Source organism: Crassostrea angulata, chromosome 1, assembly GCF_025612915.1.
Source record: "Crassostrea angulata isolate pt1a10 chromosome 1, ASM2561291v2, whole genome shotgun sequence".
NCBI classification, from domain to species: domain Eukaryota; kingdom Metazoa; phylum Mollusca; class Bivalvia; order Ostreida; family Ostreidae; genus Magallana; species Magallana angulata.
The window spans coordinates 10,156,487-10,176,603 of NC_069111.1; the positions used below are offsets into that span (position 1 = coordinate 10,156,487).

Consider the following 20,117-nt stretch of genomic DNA (forward strand, 5'->3'; position numbering starts at 1 on the left):
TACTAATTGATGACTAAAATTCTTAAGTAGTTATACGTGTACTGGGAAATTTAGTTTCAAGTACAATACATCTGGCAACAGACAGGGTATTTAAATAAATCTTTTCATCACTGTCTTCTGCCATTAAATATGAAGCATCACTTTGCAAATTAAATGACTGAGTTGCATTATAAACAACACAATCAAATTTCTGTGGACAAAGGCGAACAGGTTGTGGTCCGAGGGGTAAAGGTCTTTTCACTCTCTGATAAAGAACTCTCACAGTTCCTTCTAAATTAGATACTCCATTTATGCAATTAATAAGGTCAATTTCACTTCGTCTTTTCACCTCATGCAAAAATAATGCAATGATTAAAAGTATTTCTGAATATATTCTCCTTTATCATCCTTTAAAGGATCAGGCACAGAACTAATCCCATATAGCTATCACTTGCAGCGAACCAAAATAAGTGTTCTTGTTTTGTAATTTATTTTACAAACATTTATATATTCTTAAGTGTCAAAAATCTTTTTAAAATCGAAATATTAATATCAGAGCCTGTTAAATGCAGGATGTAATTAAACACATTAGTAAAATATTTAATTATATTGCGTTTTAAAACCGAACAGACAATAAACCCCAATACTGTATAATGAACATTTATTGAAATGAGTGTAATCTAGTTTATCGGCTGACAAAATGAGATCAATATTCGTCAGTTCGAATTTTACGATTTGGTGTACCATGTTGATTTTTGTGGAACCAGCTTGGAGTTACATCCGTCCTCTGTACAACAGAAGTGACAGCTGTAGTGTCCTTGTCCAAGCACATTTCCATAGTCGGTGCAGTAATCTAAATCTGAGGACTGGTGGAGCCACTTGTCTTTGCACTCAATTTCAGTTACACATCTAAGATAAACATTCAATTGCTCTGCAATTAACTTGAAATAAACTTATTTGAAATGGAAACGTGTTTACTTTTCATTAGTATTGGTTGTCTTTATATTATCTGCGATATATACAATGTATTATATAATAATAATAATTACCAAAGCAATATATAGTAATGATACAAAAAAACAAACAAGAGGCCCATGGGGCCACATCGCTCACCTGAGCAACAATGGGCGTTCAAAAGATATTTACACTTATTTTTGCATACACGTAATCTTTGACATTGTACCTTCATGAAATACTGTTTTTACACAGAATAAGAAAATCCTGGCAGTGGTACACTGTTCAATAACTTCTAATTCCCTGTATTTTCGTTCTGCCCCCTCCCCACTTAATAAAGCGATCAAAATATATGAGAGCATAAAGGTACATTTTCTTCCTCAACTACTTACTTGTTATTGTATTTTTTTTTTAAATATAATAGTTATTGTATTTTATAAAAAAAAAATCCTACATGTATATATGTGAAGAAGAAAATTGAACCTCAATGCGCTCAATTTCTAAAATTAAAAATATTCAACAATTTAATTTGTCTTCTCTATTATAATTAAATGACTGTTGTTTACCTCGCGTAAACTTGTGACTTTTATAACTGTACTCACACTTGATTTAAGTATACACTGGAATGAAAAAGTGTTATTACGTGACATGTTAAAAGAGCTATAAAAATCAATGTTACCGTATTGACAGGCACATCACTTTAATTTACTATGGACCACCCATTATTTTCATTTTTATTCAAAAATAACAAATGGCTACAAACCAGGATAATTTTCCGCTGTAATATTTTCTTAGGAATAGCGATAATTCTTTTATCCCTGCAACAGAAATGTGTCAGAACTGTGGAAACTGTTCTAACGATGTCGTTTTTATTTACTCACATTTCACATTATTCATTGTATAAAGAGGGGGCCCCAGAGAGTAGTTATATACAGCATATCATTCTTTAATTTTTTTGTGAACAAGTATTTAACATATTCTAATTCATATAGATTCTATTGATCAACCAAAATTTCAGCGTCAATCGTAGAATTATAAGCAAGATACAGAGCTCAATATTTTGCTAGGGTTGAGTCATATTTTGTTCACATGTGTTTATTACAATCAGCTTAAGATTTTAAACTTGGTATTTCCTATTTGGCATTTAAAATGGAAAAAATGAATGGCCTCAGATCTGTGTAAAAACATAGAATTGTGAGCAAATCTCTGTACCTTGCTTATAATTCGAAGCTTAACACTCAAATATGGTAAGTTAATAGAAATTGTAAACAATTAAACACAAGAAACATGCACTATAACAAATAAAGAACACAATTTTTTTTTTCAAAATGAATCATATACATGTATATACCTACACATTTCCGTCAGCGATATTAAACTCTATTTAAACTAAATAAACTCGAGAAAATGCCGAGCATCTCAACAAAACATATTGCATTATTCTACCATTACGCAAAAGATGATACCGAATTACCGATAGCCTGAATGAATTGCATTTTAGTTCTTTCTTAATACATCAGATGTTGCTTAATTTGCACAGGTAAACAGTAAACTGTTTGATTTACAGAAGTCTCTGTTTGGTTTCATACGTAAAAATCAGGAAATACAAGCGACAGTTCCCAGGTTAACGCAAAGCATAAATGAAAACGAAACGAAAATCACAGCAAGCTAACACCACCGTCACATGTGAAAACTGTCAACGCATTGAAATATTTAGCCTCAATTTACTTCACAAAATCGGCACCAATGTATTTTGCATGTTTCAAAGATTCCCCTTGTATACGAACTGTTGCACAACAAACAAATTCATCATTGTCAGATCGACCCGTTTATCATATAGTGTCATGGCTGCTTTAAACAAAGAACCTCGTTTTAGAATTATGGAATACGAGTCTTGGTAAAATGGGTAAGCAAACCCGGGCCGGGGCAAAATAAAAGCCGGGGCAGATCGGCAATCGTCAATTGCAATTACGCATTATTTTGCAGCAATATTTACAGCGAATACAAATATACTGGTCAGAAATATCTTGAAATTTTAATGAGATAGGCAGATTAATAACTGTCAGTCTTTTGTTTTGCCCTGGCCCGGTCATGCCTTCCCATTTTACCAAGACTCATGGATGCTATAAATTGCTTGAAACACGCCTTTTCTTTCTTATTCAAGAATTAGCCCATTATTTTTGCAATTTATATTTTCCTCTCCATTAGGATTACTTATGCTAAATTACATTGATTTGACTCAGTAGGTCTTGAGAAGAAGATTTTTTAAAACGCACCCCCTTTTTCTACAGATTCGATGTTTTCTCCGCTTTGAATGAAGATCTGTCTTTCATTTTTGCAATTTATATTTGCCTTTCCATAAGAATGCTTTGTGCCAAATTTATTTGAAATTGGCCAAACAGTTTTAAAGAAGAAGTTTAAAATGTAAAAAGTTTACAGACGGACAGACAGACGGACGACGGACAAAATGTGATCAGAATAGCTCCCTTGAGCTAAAAACCAAAAAAACAAAAAACAAAACAAAACAGAACGAATATAATTGGAGTTACATGTAGAAAAGATCTGAAAAAATTGCATTTTTAGGATTGGCAGTCACAAAGTGAACAAAATTATTTATAACAAAGGGCCGATGGACCACATCGCTGACCTGAACAACAGCTCTTGTATCCATCTGTTTCAACATTTTTATATATGAGTCTTTTATAAATTCAGGGTCGACAAATTGACTATGTATACTGTTCACATAAAAGAAAACTGTGTTTGCAGTCACAGTGACAGCTTTTTTCTTGTAAAGTAATCGATTCCATCTCTGCTTACTTGCTTGCATACACTCCCACAAGCAGCAAAATTGTAGTTTCTAAAATCATTTCCCCTATATATTTACATGTATATTTTACGCTTTTAACTTCTCCTGGGGCCCCATTTATGGTCCGGGGGTTAATCATGGTCTGAACAATAGAAATCTAGAAAAATAGAATCTATACTATGGAACTCCTGGACTGTCTTTTCATGGCAAAACTGTGCTTATATAATTATGTAGGTAGCGTGCTTTAATCATTATGTGGTGTGCTTTAATCTTTACGTGGTGTCCTTGTTTCATTATGTGGTGTGATTTTATCGTTATGTGGTGTCCTTGTATCATTATGCGGTGTTCTTGTATCGTTATATGTTGTCCTTGTATCATTATGTGGTGTCCTTGTATCATTATGTGGTGTCCTTGTATCATTATGTGGTGTCATTGTATCATTATGTGGTGTACTTCTTCAATTATACGGTGTGCATTTATTATTATGGAATGTGCATTTGGTATCATGTGATTTGCATTTGGAATTATCATCATTATATGATGTGCAGTTATCATTATGGTATGCGCAATCATTTCTATGGCATGTGCTTTTCCAATGATGTGATGTGATTCCGTCTTTACAATATGTTATTTAAACATCATTATGTGACATTATTTCTCTTTACGCGATGTACTTTTTTGTTTATCTCCCACGACTGTGATAATACAGAAAAAAATTAAATCAATACATTTTTACAAGGTAGCCATATTGGCTCCACCCTATCGCCTGAACATTTGACCCTGGTACCATGGATTTCACAATAGAAGAAGAGGGCCTCATTTACATTATAACCATGTACGTGTGTATATACATGTAGTTTTTTCCCTACCTGTGTGGGAGTAGAAAGGAAGATTTTTGAAAATTGGGCGTGGTGTATTTAATGACATTCTTAATGCAGAAGTTCTTGAGAAGAAGAATTTTAAAGACACACACCCTATTGACACTCTTAAGTAATTAACTCTTCCTTAACTGTGAAAGGTTTACAGACGGACGGACAGACAAACAGGCGACAGAAAACAGGTGATAAAAACTCACTTGAATCTTTGGTGCAGGTGAGATAAATACTTTGATTTCTTATACAAGGGTCTCTAAAATACATGCTCTCTTCATTCTGAATATATTTTATTTAAAACATTACCTTTTGAATATTTGCACGGAGCCCCCTGCACCGTGGATTATATCAGTCATACAGAAATCGGAACCACTCGGACAAGTCTGAAGATTGCCGAGGTAAATCGTCCTAGTGTCACATAGCGAGGCACTAGTTGTACTACCACATACGTGACACCTCCTTGGTATGGCTATACACAGAACATACTTTATACAAATGTATACAGTGAATAATAATTTTCAAAAACGGAATAAAGCAAATAGTTAAAGCTGACATGAATTCATAAATACGCATTATTTCCCTTTTATCTCCGACTACCGCCATATTAGTTGTCGATTTCTATTGTTCTGCTCATCGCTACACACCCTATATAAGGCCGAGGGCACTGTTCATGCTTCACCACATTCGGGTATTTTATTCACCCGAACACGTTACCTTGGACGAAAAGACGTGTAGAAACACGTTCGGAACAAAAACAATATGACAACCACTTCAATGGCAAGGCATATCCAATGAATGAAGAAAAAAGACAGACTGAAATCCAGCCACAGATACTTCAAAAATCCTCGATAAGTGTACACCGTTTTCCTGTGTATATTATAACATCGCACATGCGCAAACTACACACTGTGGCAGATCGAGCAATGTCATGGATTTTAGAAACGGAGCGTTTATGAAGAAACGGGTGGAAACGATGTTACGTTGTTACCTTCTTGGAATGACTATCATTTAGCTACTGTGTTGTATGTACTGCCGCCGGGATTTTAAAAATGATGCAGACGTTATGCATTCTGTATGAACGATACACGTGTTCGATGTGCATGCGAAGTAAGGCAGCACTATCTGTGCAAAATATTACAGATATCTTTGAAATTTTTTCGAAGAATAAATATATTTTGTATTTCATTGATTGTTGTTTTCTTTAATACTACATTTTACTAAAATATGAAGTTCATGCATTTAGAAGTCCGTGCAACGTGAATGCCTCGATCGGAAAGCAACCGACCGTAACTTTCTCAACCGGTATATATACCCCAGTGACAGTAGAGGAGCGATCGAAACTAATATAGCGACCAAATGCTTTTATGAATTCATGTCAGCTTTAATATAAAAAGTTAGATAGTACGGTCATTTTTTTAAAGGGGACAGGCGCTGATATCATTCCTATTATGTAAGCAGTATTAAACATTAAGACGTTATATTGTCCATTTTTCAGGCGCATTTGCAAATATAAGTAATTAAAAGAAAAAACCAAAAACTTATAAAGTTAAGCAAAAAATCTACAAAAATTTACGTATAGTAGTAAATAGTATTTCTTTCTTATGAAGGACATTGGATACTTCTACTTCATAAAAAGATTGCTAATGACCTGAGTGAGTGTCGTGATTTGATCCAAGGTCATTAGGGCATGTTCAAGGTCACTGAAAGGAAAAGAGCTTTTGTCGTGTCCGATCTTAGACCATATTTTTCGTTTTGAAGAAACATTTGAAGGTTCAACTTCACAGAAATTATTCTTACGACCTAACGGTGTGTCATGATTAATCCCAGGCCATTTGTGCAAATTCAGGGTCACTAAAAAATTTGATGCAGTCGAAAAATACTTGAGTTAAGGGACTAAGACACGATTTGAGCCCAAAATATTTAAATTTTATTTTTCCATTTTTAATGTTTAGAATGAAAAAAATAGGTATTTTAAAAATTTGAAAGTCAGATATTGAGTTATACATGTAAGTAAGACACAGAGTTTGAAATTCTTTGTTTTGTAAACAAAGCTTGAGCCTTGTTATTGTTTAAATATGTGTTTTATTGGTATAAGTTTCAATCAAATGTTGCTTCTTCTATTGATAATATATGTTATAAACACATTTAATAGGTTTGCATTCTTTCCCACAAGTTTTTCTGTCAAAGAAATGGTAATTCCATTCTTTACAGTATTTATAAACAAATGTAAACTCAAGCTTTGTTTACATAATGAGTTCTTAACTCTGTTTCCCTCTTAAACTTAAATTATAACATCAAATTTCGGTCAATCATTCAAAGTCCCTTTAAAGCTATACACGCTATAATTTGCGTCAATTTTGAATAAAGGGGAAAATGTATGTGTTTGATTACTAATAAAAGTTACCTTTATGCTGTTAATTATAATTCTCAATTCGATCACGTAACAAATATATCAAATATTAAACAATTAAAAATATTTATTTTCCTGCCAGGTAGGTAATGCCTCCTCGTGAATATCAATCTATCACGTGATATCGACAGCTAAATTTAGTCTATCATACCAAACCTGGTGAAGGGTCAACATCTTCATAATTGTGATAGTTTCACAAAGGAAAGGATATTTTCAGTAAAGCATAAATTTGTCCGATATACGAGTACAAACAAAAGAAAAAAATACAAGCCTGTGAGTAGATATGAATACTTCCTTTAAAAAAATGACGTATACCTGTGTGTTTCCCCTATGTGCTATTTATAGATCCTATAAGTGTTAATGCAGAAGTAAGGGTATCGTGAATGACAAACGTATTTGACTCATTATACATGTATGTATTCCAAATTAACAACTGTTAAGCATATTAAAAATCAAGTTGGATATATAATTAGGCAAACAATAACGACCACCTAGTTCTCCGCGGACATGCGCAATGAGGTCGGTTTCGCTCTTCCTTCATCAATATTCATGAAAAGGTATATTTTCCTGGCAGGAAAATAAACAATTAAAAATCTATATCTTTGTAACGAGATGGAATTCACCATTGTAATTTACAGATTAAGGATAACTTTTATAAGTAGACAAACACATGCGTTTTCACTGTCATTCAAAATTGACGTAAATTTTAGCGTGTATATCTTTAAAAACTCTTAGCCGGGCTATTATTTGTGAGCTTGTTTATATTACCTCTAGTTGGTACTGTTGTGATAGAATTTGTAGTTGTTGTTGTTTCAGTCGTAGATGTTGTGGAATCTGAACCAGTTACCGTTACATAGGTGAGATTAGAACTGAGACTATTTGATGGCGGAAGGGTTTGTGTAGATGTTTGGGTATTTACAGTTGTAACTTTCCCTGAGGTGTTTGCAGAGGTGGATGTCGAATCAGAGCTTGAACCTTGCCTAATGGAAGTCTGAGAGACTGGCGTGGTACTACCTTTAGTGTTTGTTAATCGAGAAGTCGACACTGTGGGTGTAGATGTCATAGTACCTGGTTTGTATATTTTTAAAGAAATTATCATTAACAGTTTAGGACAATTTTATTTTCAACTTGCATTATTACAAAAAGACTGCAATTATTGTATTAATATTATTTTTGAAATATTGAATATAAATACCTGTAATAATGCACTTGTAAAAGTTAATGTCAGATACGTATAGATAGTGTTTACAAGTTACTTGAATTGTACATTTAATAATGATTGTTTTACAATCAAAATAAACAAATAAACCAATGAAATTGTTACTTGTTGACATGGTATTCTCACAAGAACAGCTGTAGCCATTTACAGAAGAGAAACTGCATTTCGGTGTTGCTCCACTGCCACATTTACTTGCACAGTGATGATCTTCAGTGCAAGCTGAAATATCAAATGGTGTTCACTCAAAATGCAAAATATGAAGTAAAATGAGATTATTCAAAACGCATTAGAATTGCATTTACAATTATACCTGTGCAATCGCAGTAGGATTGTCCATTAGCAAGAGACGTGCGACAGAAAGGATGAAGTCCTGGTATAGTGCAGTGTGAGACAAAACAATCAGAATTGTCGTGACAGCTAGTCTGAGCTGGAAGAAAATATTTCAAGTTTTGATGAAATGCTGCCTTAATTAAAGACTGGAGACAAGTGGTACTACCCTGATTGTTTGTTAATCGAGTAGTCGACATTGTAGAAGTAGAAATCGTTATAAATGTTTAAATTTATTGTTCGAATATACCTTTAATATTTTCACGGGATAAAGAAAATTTAATAATCAACTTGCATTTGAAAAAAATGCATCCATCCTAACTCAACGCATTTTTTATACTAAATATTACACCTTGAAGAATACATTTAAATAAAGTAAATACATTTTAATAAATAAATAAATAAATGCTGTGTATGTTTAATTTGTGCTTACAATAAGATACCTCACTACATCAAGATTTATACTTTTTAAGAAACTACGTCAGAAAATGGCTAATTGAATGTTTTGTTGAATTGTATCGATTGATTTTTAGTTCGAATCCGGTATGGGCTTCTATTTTTATTTATTAACTTTTTAAAAATCCATATTTTATCTACAATTGCATAACATTCGTCAATTTGATTTTATATACTTCTAAAGCATATGCTATCTATCATTATCAAGTAATTTCTGCTGATTTGAGAAACTATTTCAAGGTGTAGTGAACTGCCTTAAAGTTGGCTTCTCCGCTATTAATAAATCCGATTAATAAGTGAAAGTTTTACTTGCTGATACGATATTCTCGCAATAGCAGCTGTAATCGTGTGCAAGAGAAGTGTTGCATTTCGGTGAGGTCCCACTACCACATTTACTTGCACAGTGATTGTCGTCGGTGCAAGCTGAAATATCAAATATTGCTCTCTCAGAAATACGAAATTTTAAGAACTATAAAATTTTCTGAGATGTCTTTTAAGAATTATACCTGTACAATCGCAATAAGATTGTCCATTAGCAAGAGACGTGCGACAGAAAGGATAAAGTCCTTGTGTAGTGCAGTGTGAGCCCACACACTCAGAATTGTCGTAACAGGTGGTCTGGGCTGGAAGAAAATATATATATTGACATACGGCGATTTTGCGTTGCAACGAAAATGAAAGTACCCAGATTATAACTTTGAAAAATTGTACGGTCGGAGTATTCCGAGTGACTTTTGATCGGAGAAAATATGTCAAAAATTCCAATCATTTATTTGAGTGAAAAATGAAAATGTGGCAATGAAAAAATCTTAATATCTTCCCCTTTAATCGATTTTAAATTGCATCTCTTCACACGTATATGCGATTTTCTAAATCGTCCAAATGTTGGGAGGGGGGATAACTCAAGACAGATTATAGACAGTTTTCTATGAAAAGTTTAACAGAAATAATTTTCCGTCGGCGACTGCACTCCTGAAATCCCTCATTATTCAAATCCTTACCATCCACCAAGGAAATGTGAAAAAAGAAATACATGGTTATAATGTCCATGAAGCCCTCTACCAAAATGTGAAATTCAAAGCTTTAGACTCTTTGGCGGGGAAATATGGCCATCTAGTACAAATGAATTTAATTTTAGAAAATGTATTGAATTGAAAATATTTTCTTCTGTAGTGTAATATCACAGTCATGGGGGATACAGTCATACATTGTTATTATATTCATAATGCCCTGTTGTTAAATTGTGAAACTCACTGCCCAGGTCATGGGACAGAAGTTGAGGGTTTTTAAAAAAAAAATTTTTTTTTGGGGGGGGGGGGGGAGGGGGGGGGTGATAAATATAGCCATATACTGAACATGTACTTTAGGTATTTGCTTATTATATAAGTTTATCATTTTGGCCCCTTGAGCTAAGGTAAAGATAATCCGAGATTCCTTCGACTCTTGACACACCCCTTCCCAATTTTCGTGAATTAATGTTTTTCAAACATCAACTAATGAAAGCGGAGTAACAGTCAGAGGTCTCTAAGATTATTGTTTAGACTTCAAATGAAGCTGAAGATGCAAACATCAGACTTTCTGACATGCCAATCTATTGGCTATGGTACACAGGTGACCGTCAAAGCCTGTGGGCATCTTGTTTAATTATATAGATGTACATGTATCTATTTACCTATGGAAAGACACGAACACTGTCCATCAATACACACAGGGTTGTTGTTAGGGGAATCACAGTGGCACTCACCGTTATGTATACATCTGCCTGTTGTGATATATAATATGGTAAACAGTTTTTATGAATTCTCTGACACATTGGTTCACTGGACATGTACTTAATAAACTTATTGTCAATATATGCAAACTACCTGCATGGTGACATGAACACTGTCCATTCGTACATGCTGGTTCGTGGTCGGGAGGCTCACAATGAATGTGGTGACACTCTTCTTTGTGTGTACACATTTCTGTTTAGTTAAAACCATGTTATATTTTATAGATAGTATGTACTAGTATATAGTATGTAGGGAGATATCAAATTAACACTTTTCTAGGAAATAACCTTCCAAACGAGAAATGGAATTTCATTTTGAATACCCACTTCATTGTATGAGTTAGTTCACCTGTGTGATGACAAGAGCAGTGTCCATCCATACATACAGGCTTGTGGTCAGGTCCGTGCGGCTCACAGTGATGGTGACACTCGTCATCATGTGCACATCTATCTGCATCCAATATCCCTGAAAAAGTATTTGTATTTCAAATTCATTGACAAGGGGTTTATTAATTATCAAGTACAATGAAGACATAATACAGAAATGCTTTCATAGTAAAATGGATGCACGAACGTGTCTTCTGCAGGAAATATAATTCGTGTACGATTTTAGAAAATCTTACAGGATTTTTAATATTTGTAGGAAAATTTCTTCTATTAAAATTATATTCCCGCGAGATAATTTTTAAAGGTAAACATCTCGCCTATCAGGTAAAAAATCGTTTTCAATTTGATTAGTCCGTTTACTTATTCATTTTAAGCATAAATAAACATTTTCTAACGTTTAACACATTCAATTTATTTAGGTATAAAACTGAAGTTTTTTCTTCAGCATTCAAAATGTAAACAAAAGCTTTGTTAACTTAGAAAATTAAAGAAACTGCAAGCTCTGTATTTCAACGTTTGACTATTGCAAATGCCTTAGTAAAGCATTGTAAACATTAAGATCTGGAAAACAATTTTGAACAAAATCGTGACCGTGCCCCTTAAACGAAATTGCATCTGAATCGGGTTCAAAAATGCCACTATTGCACTGATATAACTAGAGCAGAGCTCGTGGCAAAGCCACGAGTAGGTCTTCCGTTGTTGCTGCGAGTTGAAAATATATGTGATATGGTGTCAAACGATTATAATTACTAAACTTTCAGTTCTGCTTTTGTTATAAAAACGTGTTGTGATTGAAAGCCTGCATATAAAACGTGTTTTGAAAAAGAAAATAAGAAAATGTTTTCGGAAAACTATTTGTCGCATACAGTTTATGTAATCGTAACAAACATTATTTAAAAAATGAGATATTTAATGGCGAGTTAAATTTTCAGAGGGTAGCAAGCATTGTAATAAACAGTATGTACTCATGTGTCATGTCAGGAATTGTGGTTTTTTTTTTTTTATTTTAAACCGAACCCGTTTACAAAACACGTAACCTTTTCTCTAAGATAACTTCTTTATTTAAATATTTGTAAATTTTTGAAGACAATGTGCAATTTAGAATTGTTGCGTGCTGACAAAATTTACAGACCCTGAAACGTACTACTACAACAAAAAAAGCGTGCGACTTACGTGCGAAAAACGTTTCGTATTAACCGTTTAGCGTTTCGTGTGAATCGTGAAGCGTTTCGTGTAAACCGTTTAGCGTTTCGGACAAAGCGTGCAGAATTTCGGACAATGCGTTTAAATCGTTTCGAGCAAAGCGTGCGAGAACCATGTGAAACGTTTATCAGATTTCATTCGGAACTCTCTGACAATTTGTTTCAAAATGGAGCCCGTGTTTTACATTACATGTACTTTAAACTGTTTGTGATTGGCAAAACTCTCTTGTAGGTATTTTCATGAAAAAAAAATCTAGAAGAAATGATATACTTATCTTTTTACAAAATTGAATTTATTTTTAACAAACAAAAGAAAGGTATATGTATTAAAAGACGACTTGTTACAGAGTACATGTATATATAACGTTTTATACGATGTTTCAGTACTGGTACAGTTTTACCGGTAACGAATATTTGCCAGTATCGAATAATTTTTAGAAAAGTTATTGGTGGAAGACAAAGTTGAGGTTTTAAAAAATTCTAGCTAGGTGATTATAACATAGAAATAAATATTATATCAGTGTTTGCCATTTGCACGATTATTTACCGAATTGTTTACAAATTAAAAATGTGCCCCAGATATGGGCTGCCGGATGTTCAAAGCAGAAAAAACGAAAGTGTGAAAACAATTAAGCCTAACTATGAAAATAAGTTTGTTATTGATCCCTATTTAGTGAATAATTAGTAAATATAATTCATTTAAAAAGATAATACATCATATCAAATAATAATGGAGCTTTGAATGAAATTACGACTTCAAATAGAACCACGTGTAGTTTTCCTAGTTACGGTTCATTGCGACAGAAGTATTATTTGGCTGCAAAAATTGATAGATATACGGGAAAAACAAAGGAAAATGGCAACTACTTATCATCAATTACTACTATAAAGTGTTTGTATGAAAATTCAATATTATAAAGGAACGGAAATGAAAACTGTTCAAGTCCAGTTTCAATTTGACCGGAAAACGGTATGATAAAAATAACGATCATATAATTTGTTTAAATGACATATTCCCACAATTGTTTTTCCTTGTTCATTTATAAGTCCATTAACATGTACCTCTAGTATATTTTTGAAATTCATTCGCCTCAAAATATTCGGTCAGAAGTGATAAAGGGCGCTTAATTCGATACTGGGAAACGAATTCAAAACTAGGAAACTGGAGGGGGTGTTGAAATTACTGTCTCCGTAATTCATCCTTTATTTTTTCGGGTTTGATACAGTTTAGAAGGACAAAGAAACGCGATTTAAACAAAAAATAAAAACATTTGGAATTCCGATAATAATAGTTGCATGCACGAGAAACCGCATACTGATTCGTTACCGGTAAAATGACTGTACAATATTAAAATTCGCTATACATAAAAAATATTAAATACAGTTAGCAAAATATGATTTCTGTTGGAACAAGCCTTAATCAACTTTAACTTACACGAGCATGTTTTGATAAGCATGTATCTTTTTTAATTTATTTACATCGATAACTCTTATTGAGACCACTCGCGACACACATAACCTCGGACATCGGGTGAGACCTGCACCTGGCTGAACCTGTCAATCAAACTCTGTGTATTTGTTTTCATTGGATGGTCAAGCGTCTCTTTTTTTGTCAATAGCCAATGGAAAAATTAATGACTTCAAGGTAATTGGAATCAGTATTTGATGAAGCACACAATTTAAATGATAGAAAATTTATTAATTATTTGAACAAAATTAAATTTAAACATAGAAAGAAAACATACTGATCATTTCTATGAATTGCGGGAAGTAAGTTCTTTGGAATCCCGATTACAGATATTTTAACAAGTAATTATTTTAATTACTTAAACCACTGTTAACGGAAAACAAGACGTAATAAACGCACAGGGATTTGCCTACAATGTACACAGTCATGCAATTAATTATTATGGGAATCTTTACGAATGGAACTTAATTCAAATAGATCATGATAATCTATATACACTGTACGCCGTTATACATGTAAGGAGCGCCGGTAATATATACGAAGATTGAGTCAAAAATTTAAATCATTTTTATTTCTTGTTCTTTTCAATACAATGTTAAATTACTTTGAAAAAAATCCGAAATAGTAATTACAACTTTCTTTTTTGTTTAATCATTTGAATTTTTTCTGAGGTACATGGATATGTACAGAACATATTTATTTACGCGAATGATACGACATAGGAAAAAAATTATCGGATGTTTGTATAACATTGTTTTCTAACGAATGTGACTAATTTAATTTTAAATATTTTTCAACATTATCAATGTAAATAATATCAGATTTATTTCCTGTTTGTATTTTTACATCGTATTCTCTGAAACCAATAAAAATACTAATGTTAGAAGAAAAATCAAATCCCGCCGAATACTGAAAAACCGATTTCAGTTTGTAATCATACGGATTTTTATTTTTGGTATTGACTATTGAGTTACGGTAACATTTTTTCTGGATGATTTTTTATTTATATTTTATGTAGTAAAAGCACCATTCCAACTGTTACTCAATTACATAACAACTGATGACCCGGGGCTATATATGTTCTGAGCTGTGTGCGCTGAAGCGACACAAGATTCTCGGTCGCACGTGGCGATTGAATTAACACAGACTGACCGAATAAACAAACGGTTGGGAAAGTGAAACAAAATGTTACACATAAGAAGAAGCCACCAAAAATGATTTTCGACAGATCTTGATTTCGTTTCGCCAAAAAAAATAAAAAATAGAGCGCGAGCTCCTGTCAGCGGGGCGGGAGGAGGGGGCGGGGGGGGGGGGGGGGCAGCAATGAGTTCGCTTCCATAATGAAACGAACATGTAGAAAAACTACAGAAGTGATTAATATGTGACCGATAGAATCTAATCTAAAGTTGTTTAAAACTCATGTGAATATTCTTTTAAATAATCATCGAATGCCTCAACTCAGGACATTCTTTTATCGTGCTAGCACCTACCGCAAACATGTAACATGGAACTTTGATTATAATTTGATTTGATTTTTAAACTACCTTGTACGCTATCGTATACACCAATGCTTAATCAACTGTACAAGTAAAATAAATTTATCTTTTCATCTTAAACCAATATAATAGTTGAAAACATAATAAAATATAGTTGTGTCCGTGCAAAATATGAAACATAAACGCGTCATAAGCGAGGGATGATCATCATTTAAAGGTTTAATATTTGAGGGGGGGGGGGGGGTTGATTTAAAACATTAATTGTACAGTTTTTAAAGTACTTTACTTAAACAAACGAAACATTAGTTTATTCTAACGATTTTTCCGATTTGGAGTAATATCGTTCATTAATATTCATTTACACTCAAATATTTAATTAAATATATATACAAGTAGGACAAACTTTTATAACATAAAATTAAAACAGTTCTTGTATATACGGCTATATTAACTCAAACACGTTCATATGCATGTAAGTGTAAGTCGCGGTGTGCGAATCTTGTGTATTAAATAACCGCTTACCGCTAGGTAATGCATCCGTGGCTGATCTCCTCGGCCGTGGGCGAAGAATAGATTACGTAAAGGTACAAAGCACAGAATCGCACAGCTCAGAACCAAGGAAGATTTGAAAAGTTTGCAGTATAATGACCTTACTCTATCAAATAGAAATTATATATTTTAAACTTAAACCCCACAATTGATCTATGTCTATTATTGCTTTAGAGAATGACATTGCTTTAATTTATTAATTAAATGAACTATTTCTTACTTGACATCCAATCGTTTAATCCACAAAAGATTTTGTGTAATCAAAACTAAAACAATTCTTGAGTTCGCAGCTACATAAACTCATATATGAGAGACGCAACTCTCGTGTATTAGATAACCGCTGACCGCTAGGTAGTCCAGCCGCGAGCATGGTAACCGATTTTCTCGGCCGCGGGCAAGGGAGAGCTTACGTAATGGTACACACACACATGCAGCTCTGATTCAAGGTAGATTTTAAATGCATGGAGTTAATAACTAAAATGTAATGCATAGAGTTTTTTAATTCCATATTTTGTGGTTTACTAGAAAAGAAAAAGAATGTTTTGTTTTACAATTGCCGTTTTTAATGATTGTGCACTACAAGAACGTAACAACAATAATTTTAACTCCTAAAGGAAAAGCGTATACTCCAACAACAACAAAAATTCTTATGAATTAATGCCTCCTGTATAAACCAGCATACTTTCTGCGGCAACTTTATGCCAGTTGTACGCACAAAGACTTTCGTTAACTTGTCAAATGAAAACATGTACATGTCAACATGTAAAGCTTTTTACACTCATACTACACAAATCACATACAAAATAACATTGTAACGACCTTTATGAGATCCCAACAAACAACTTTTCCAGCGACAGCCATATCAAAATCCTAACCGTTTTTGAGTTATTAAGCAAAATTTTTTAGGGGCCATTGGCCCTTAATTTAAGGGGCCAGCCCTTTTTTATTGGTGTCAAATGAAAGCCCTCTATATTTTGCACAACTTTTATTCTACATGTCTTAACAAAATATTTTTCGTTTAAAAGATATAAAGGAAAATATGTCTAAATTTTCGCACTTTTTTGAATCCTGTTTTTTGATCCCCTACCTTTTCCTAAATAAAAAACGTAATCTTAAAACAAAAACAGATGTGCACAACTACAATGTCTCTGTTATTCAAATTCGTTGGATTCCCATTCCCTGCTATCATAGTCTCAGAGCCTTTGTCTGGAAACAAAAGGCCCTAAAAATTTTTAAAAGGGGAATAACTCTTTAACGGAAGGGGAATTCTAAATTTTATGAATTGCTTAAGATAGTGTTTTGTAAAGTACATTAGCCCTGAAAATTTGAGCAAAAACCGTTCAGAAATAAGCAAGATATGAAGCCTCAAAGTTCGCGTCTAGGAAGAAAAAAAAAAAAAAGAAAAATAATTTTTCCCGCACAATAATAGAAAGGTCTTCCGTTGGAAACGGAAGACCTTAATTATCTGACACAGTGAAGGGGGAAGGGTCAGTATGTGTATCATGTACAATTTTATGGTTAAAAACTACAATGTAATTATAGATTGCTCCAAAACTTCATGTACTTGATCGAATTTTTAGAGGGGTCTTATTATATAAATAGTGCCTGTTTGAGAGGGTAAGTGTTGAAATTGACACCCCGAGAAAACCATTGTCAACCGACGCGAAGCGGAGGTTGACAATGGTTTTCGAGTTTGTTGATAGCATAACTAAAAGGCTTGATTAAAAAACGTTTTTTCTTCATAGAATTTTGCTGAGTTAGATTTATTTATGCTATCTTTTGACACTCGATACCATGCATACTTGCAGGTACATGTATATGTAACTCCCCTACCAAAATTTGCAATTGTTGGTTAATCCAATATATTACACCAATGTTTTAGCTATATTACTAGCCTTAAAAACTTCATTTTATTTGGACTCAAGACAAGCGTTACAATAAATATACAACGTCAGATAAGGTGTGACTAGGCAGTAAGTGGTGATCTCGATACGTTTATTGTCTCATTTATTTTGTGTTATGTGTTATTTTCAACTATACGAGGAAAATTTATCAAAGAAATACGCTAATTGATCAGCTAAGTTCTCGGATTAATGGTTACCTGTATGTTGACACGTGCATTGTCCATCTATACAGGTAGGTATTTTATCAGGTGAAGGAGGATCGCAGTGGCACTCGTGATTGTGTGCACATAGGTGCACGTGGTGGCATGAACAGTGACCACCTTCACACACGGGCATATTGTCAGGTGCGTGGGGATCACAGTGACATTCAAAAGCGTCGACACACCTCTGATCTGCAGTGCAATATTAAATATAACAATGGTACATACATAATTCTGAATCTTAACTTTCTGTACATCACACTTGCGTACTAGAATTACAAGACATGGACAATCTATGAATGGATATAAATATATAGTAAATTAAGAATGTGAAATCGTCAATAGCCATGATTGACATTTATTTTTTAAAGTAGCTGCATAATTACCAGGATGTCCTTGATCTGGAGGATGGGGCCCAGGTGCCTGCACTAGAGCAACCAGTCCTAAGCCTGAAATAAGCAAAATGATGCATCATATTGTAGTTATATGAAAAATAACAGTATTGGAATTTGCCAAAAAAATGAAAGCATACTTAGGAAAACGAAAGAAGCGCCCAATCGTCTCTGCATCTCGGAAAAATGGTCAGATATTCTCTAGATGGTAAGTGTTACTAAAAGTACACATGACGACCGAAAGATAAGATTAAAGTTTATATGATAATTCAAATATGATAAGCCAATTGTTTCAAAAACGCCTTTTTTTGCATGTTTAATTCCACCATTTCAATGGTATTTTTATTCAGATAATGCAAACACTTTAGAAATGAAACGAACAAATCACACAATAATGAATATAAACTGTTGTATTTTAGTATTTATATAGCGAAAACAAGAAAAAGATAACAGTACTTTAAATGAACTCTTTGACATTTGTCTGTTCTTCTAAGGAATGCTGTATTCGAATCAAAAATGCAACAAGAAAAATATCATAGACTATTGATTAGAATGTCTTTAATTTCTGCATATCAAGAAATTGTTAGCTTTGATCAATGTCAAGTATGTTTAATATTTTTCTTATGCATTTCAAATGTCATTTTCCAGTATGGTAGTGGACATGACTCTCGTTTTAATGCCGTGTGTAGAGCCTATCTGTTTCCGTTGTCAACACAATAGATTTTTTATAATATAAACACCTTGCTACATGCAAGTTAACAATATAAAAGCTATGAGTAAAATTCGACGTTGCTATGAAATCAACATGCTTAACTTTCCGAGTAAGAGAACTCGTAACCTATAATACTAGGGTACGAGTTTTCCAGGACACGACTTCTCAAGGGTACGGGTTCTCAGGGGTACGACTTTTCTGATACCTTTGGAAAACAGTTGATTATGATTCATTGATCATACAGTGACAATCTAGTGATGTTGATTACACAGAACGAAGCATCAACAATAAGTATTGAATTATAATGAATGACATTCATTAATGGTTGGTATTATACTCAAAGTTATTCCCAAATGACATGAGAGAAGAAAAACGTTTCACGCAATTTTACTATTAATGTGTAGATGAACGGGTATTTTGAGAGTATTATACATATATATGTACATTTTATATGAATACTTACACCTACGCACACCCTTCCAATTTTATAACTTGTTGGTTTTATGTGAGATTTTTTTTCACAGGACGAACGCGATTAGTAACTGAAAATGAATCGTTTAAAATTATTTTATTTATCATCTTTCGTTTAATTTGGGTAAATCGACGCACTGGCGTGGCCTTAACCCGATCAAAACAGTGTCACGAACAGAACAATATAATCTCCCACATTCGATGATAGCAAAAGAATTTATGTGGGACATAGTTTAAAAGGTTTTGAGTATATGGTTAAGGTTAATGTACTGAATACCTTGTATATTCATACTAGTCTCAAATTTTAGAACAATCTTATCGTAACACGTCACCGTATGTCTTTAACTAGCGTAAAATTTTAAAACATGAAAGATTACATACCATTTTATAAACTTGTGATTAATTAAACTAATCAATCAATTATTATAAATTATCAAAACAATTTTATCAACCCTGATTAATACGGGTCAAAAGAAAGAAAAATATGGTCATAAAAAAGATCTTAATGTGAACTAGAAACTGTATTCAATTTGGTTTACATA

At 33.3% G+C, this 20,117-nt stretch overlaps 1 protein-coding gene across 5 annotated transcripts; it reads right to left on the reverse strand.

Annotated features, from left to right (window-relative positions):
- Nucleotides 1–625: 625 nt before the first annotated feature.
- On the reverse strand, nt 626–19,651 carry LOC128186917 (spore coat protein SP65-like). Of its 5 annotated transcripts, none has more exons than XM_052856908.1 (14): nt 19,568–19,651; nt 18,533–18,610; nt 18,387–18,449; nt 17,998–18,192; nt 11,144–11,260; nt 10,889–10,987; nt 10,696–10,785; nt 9,530–9,646; nt 9,333–9,446; nt 8,551–8,667; nt 8,367–8,459; nt 7,790–8,089; nt 4,918–5,080; nt 626–888 (listed from the first exon to the last, which is right to left on the reverse strand). In XM_052856908.1, exons 2-14 carry the CDS (start codon nt 18,567–18,569, stop codon nt 708–710), a joined length of 1,686 nt encoding a protein of 561 aa, XP_052712868.1. In that variant the 5' UTR covers nt 18,570–18,610; nt 19,568–19,651; the 3' UTR covers nt 626–707. The 5 variants fall into 5 exon arrangements, with proteins under 5 accessions (XP_052712868.1, XP_052712861.1, XP_052712873.1 ...); XM_052856901.1 differs by having other exon boundaries at nt 8,346–8,459; XM_052856913.1 differs by lacking the exon at nt 9,530–9,646 and having other exon boundaries at nt 8,346–8,459.
- Between the last annotated feature and the right edge of the window lie 466 nt (nt 19,652–20,117).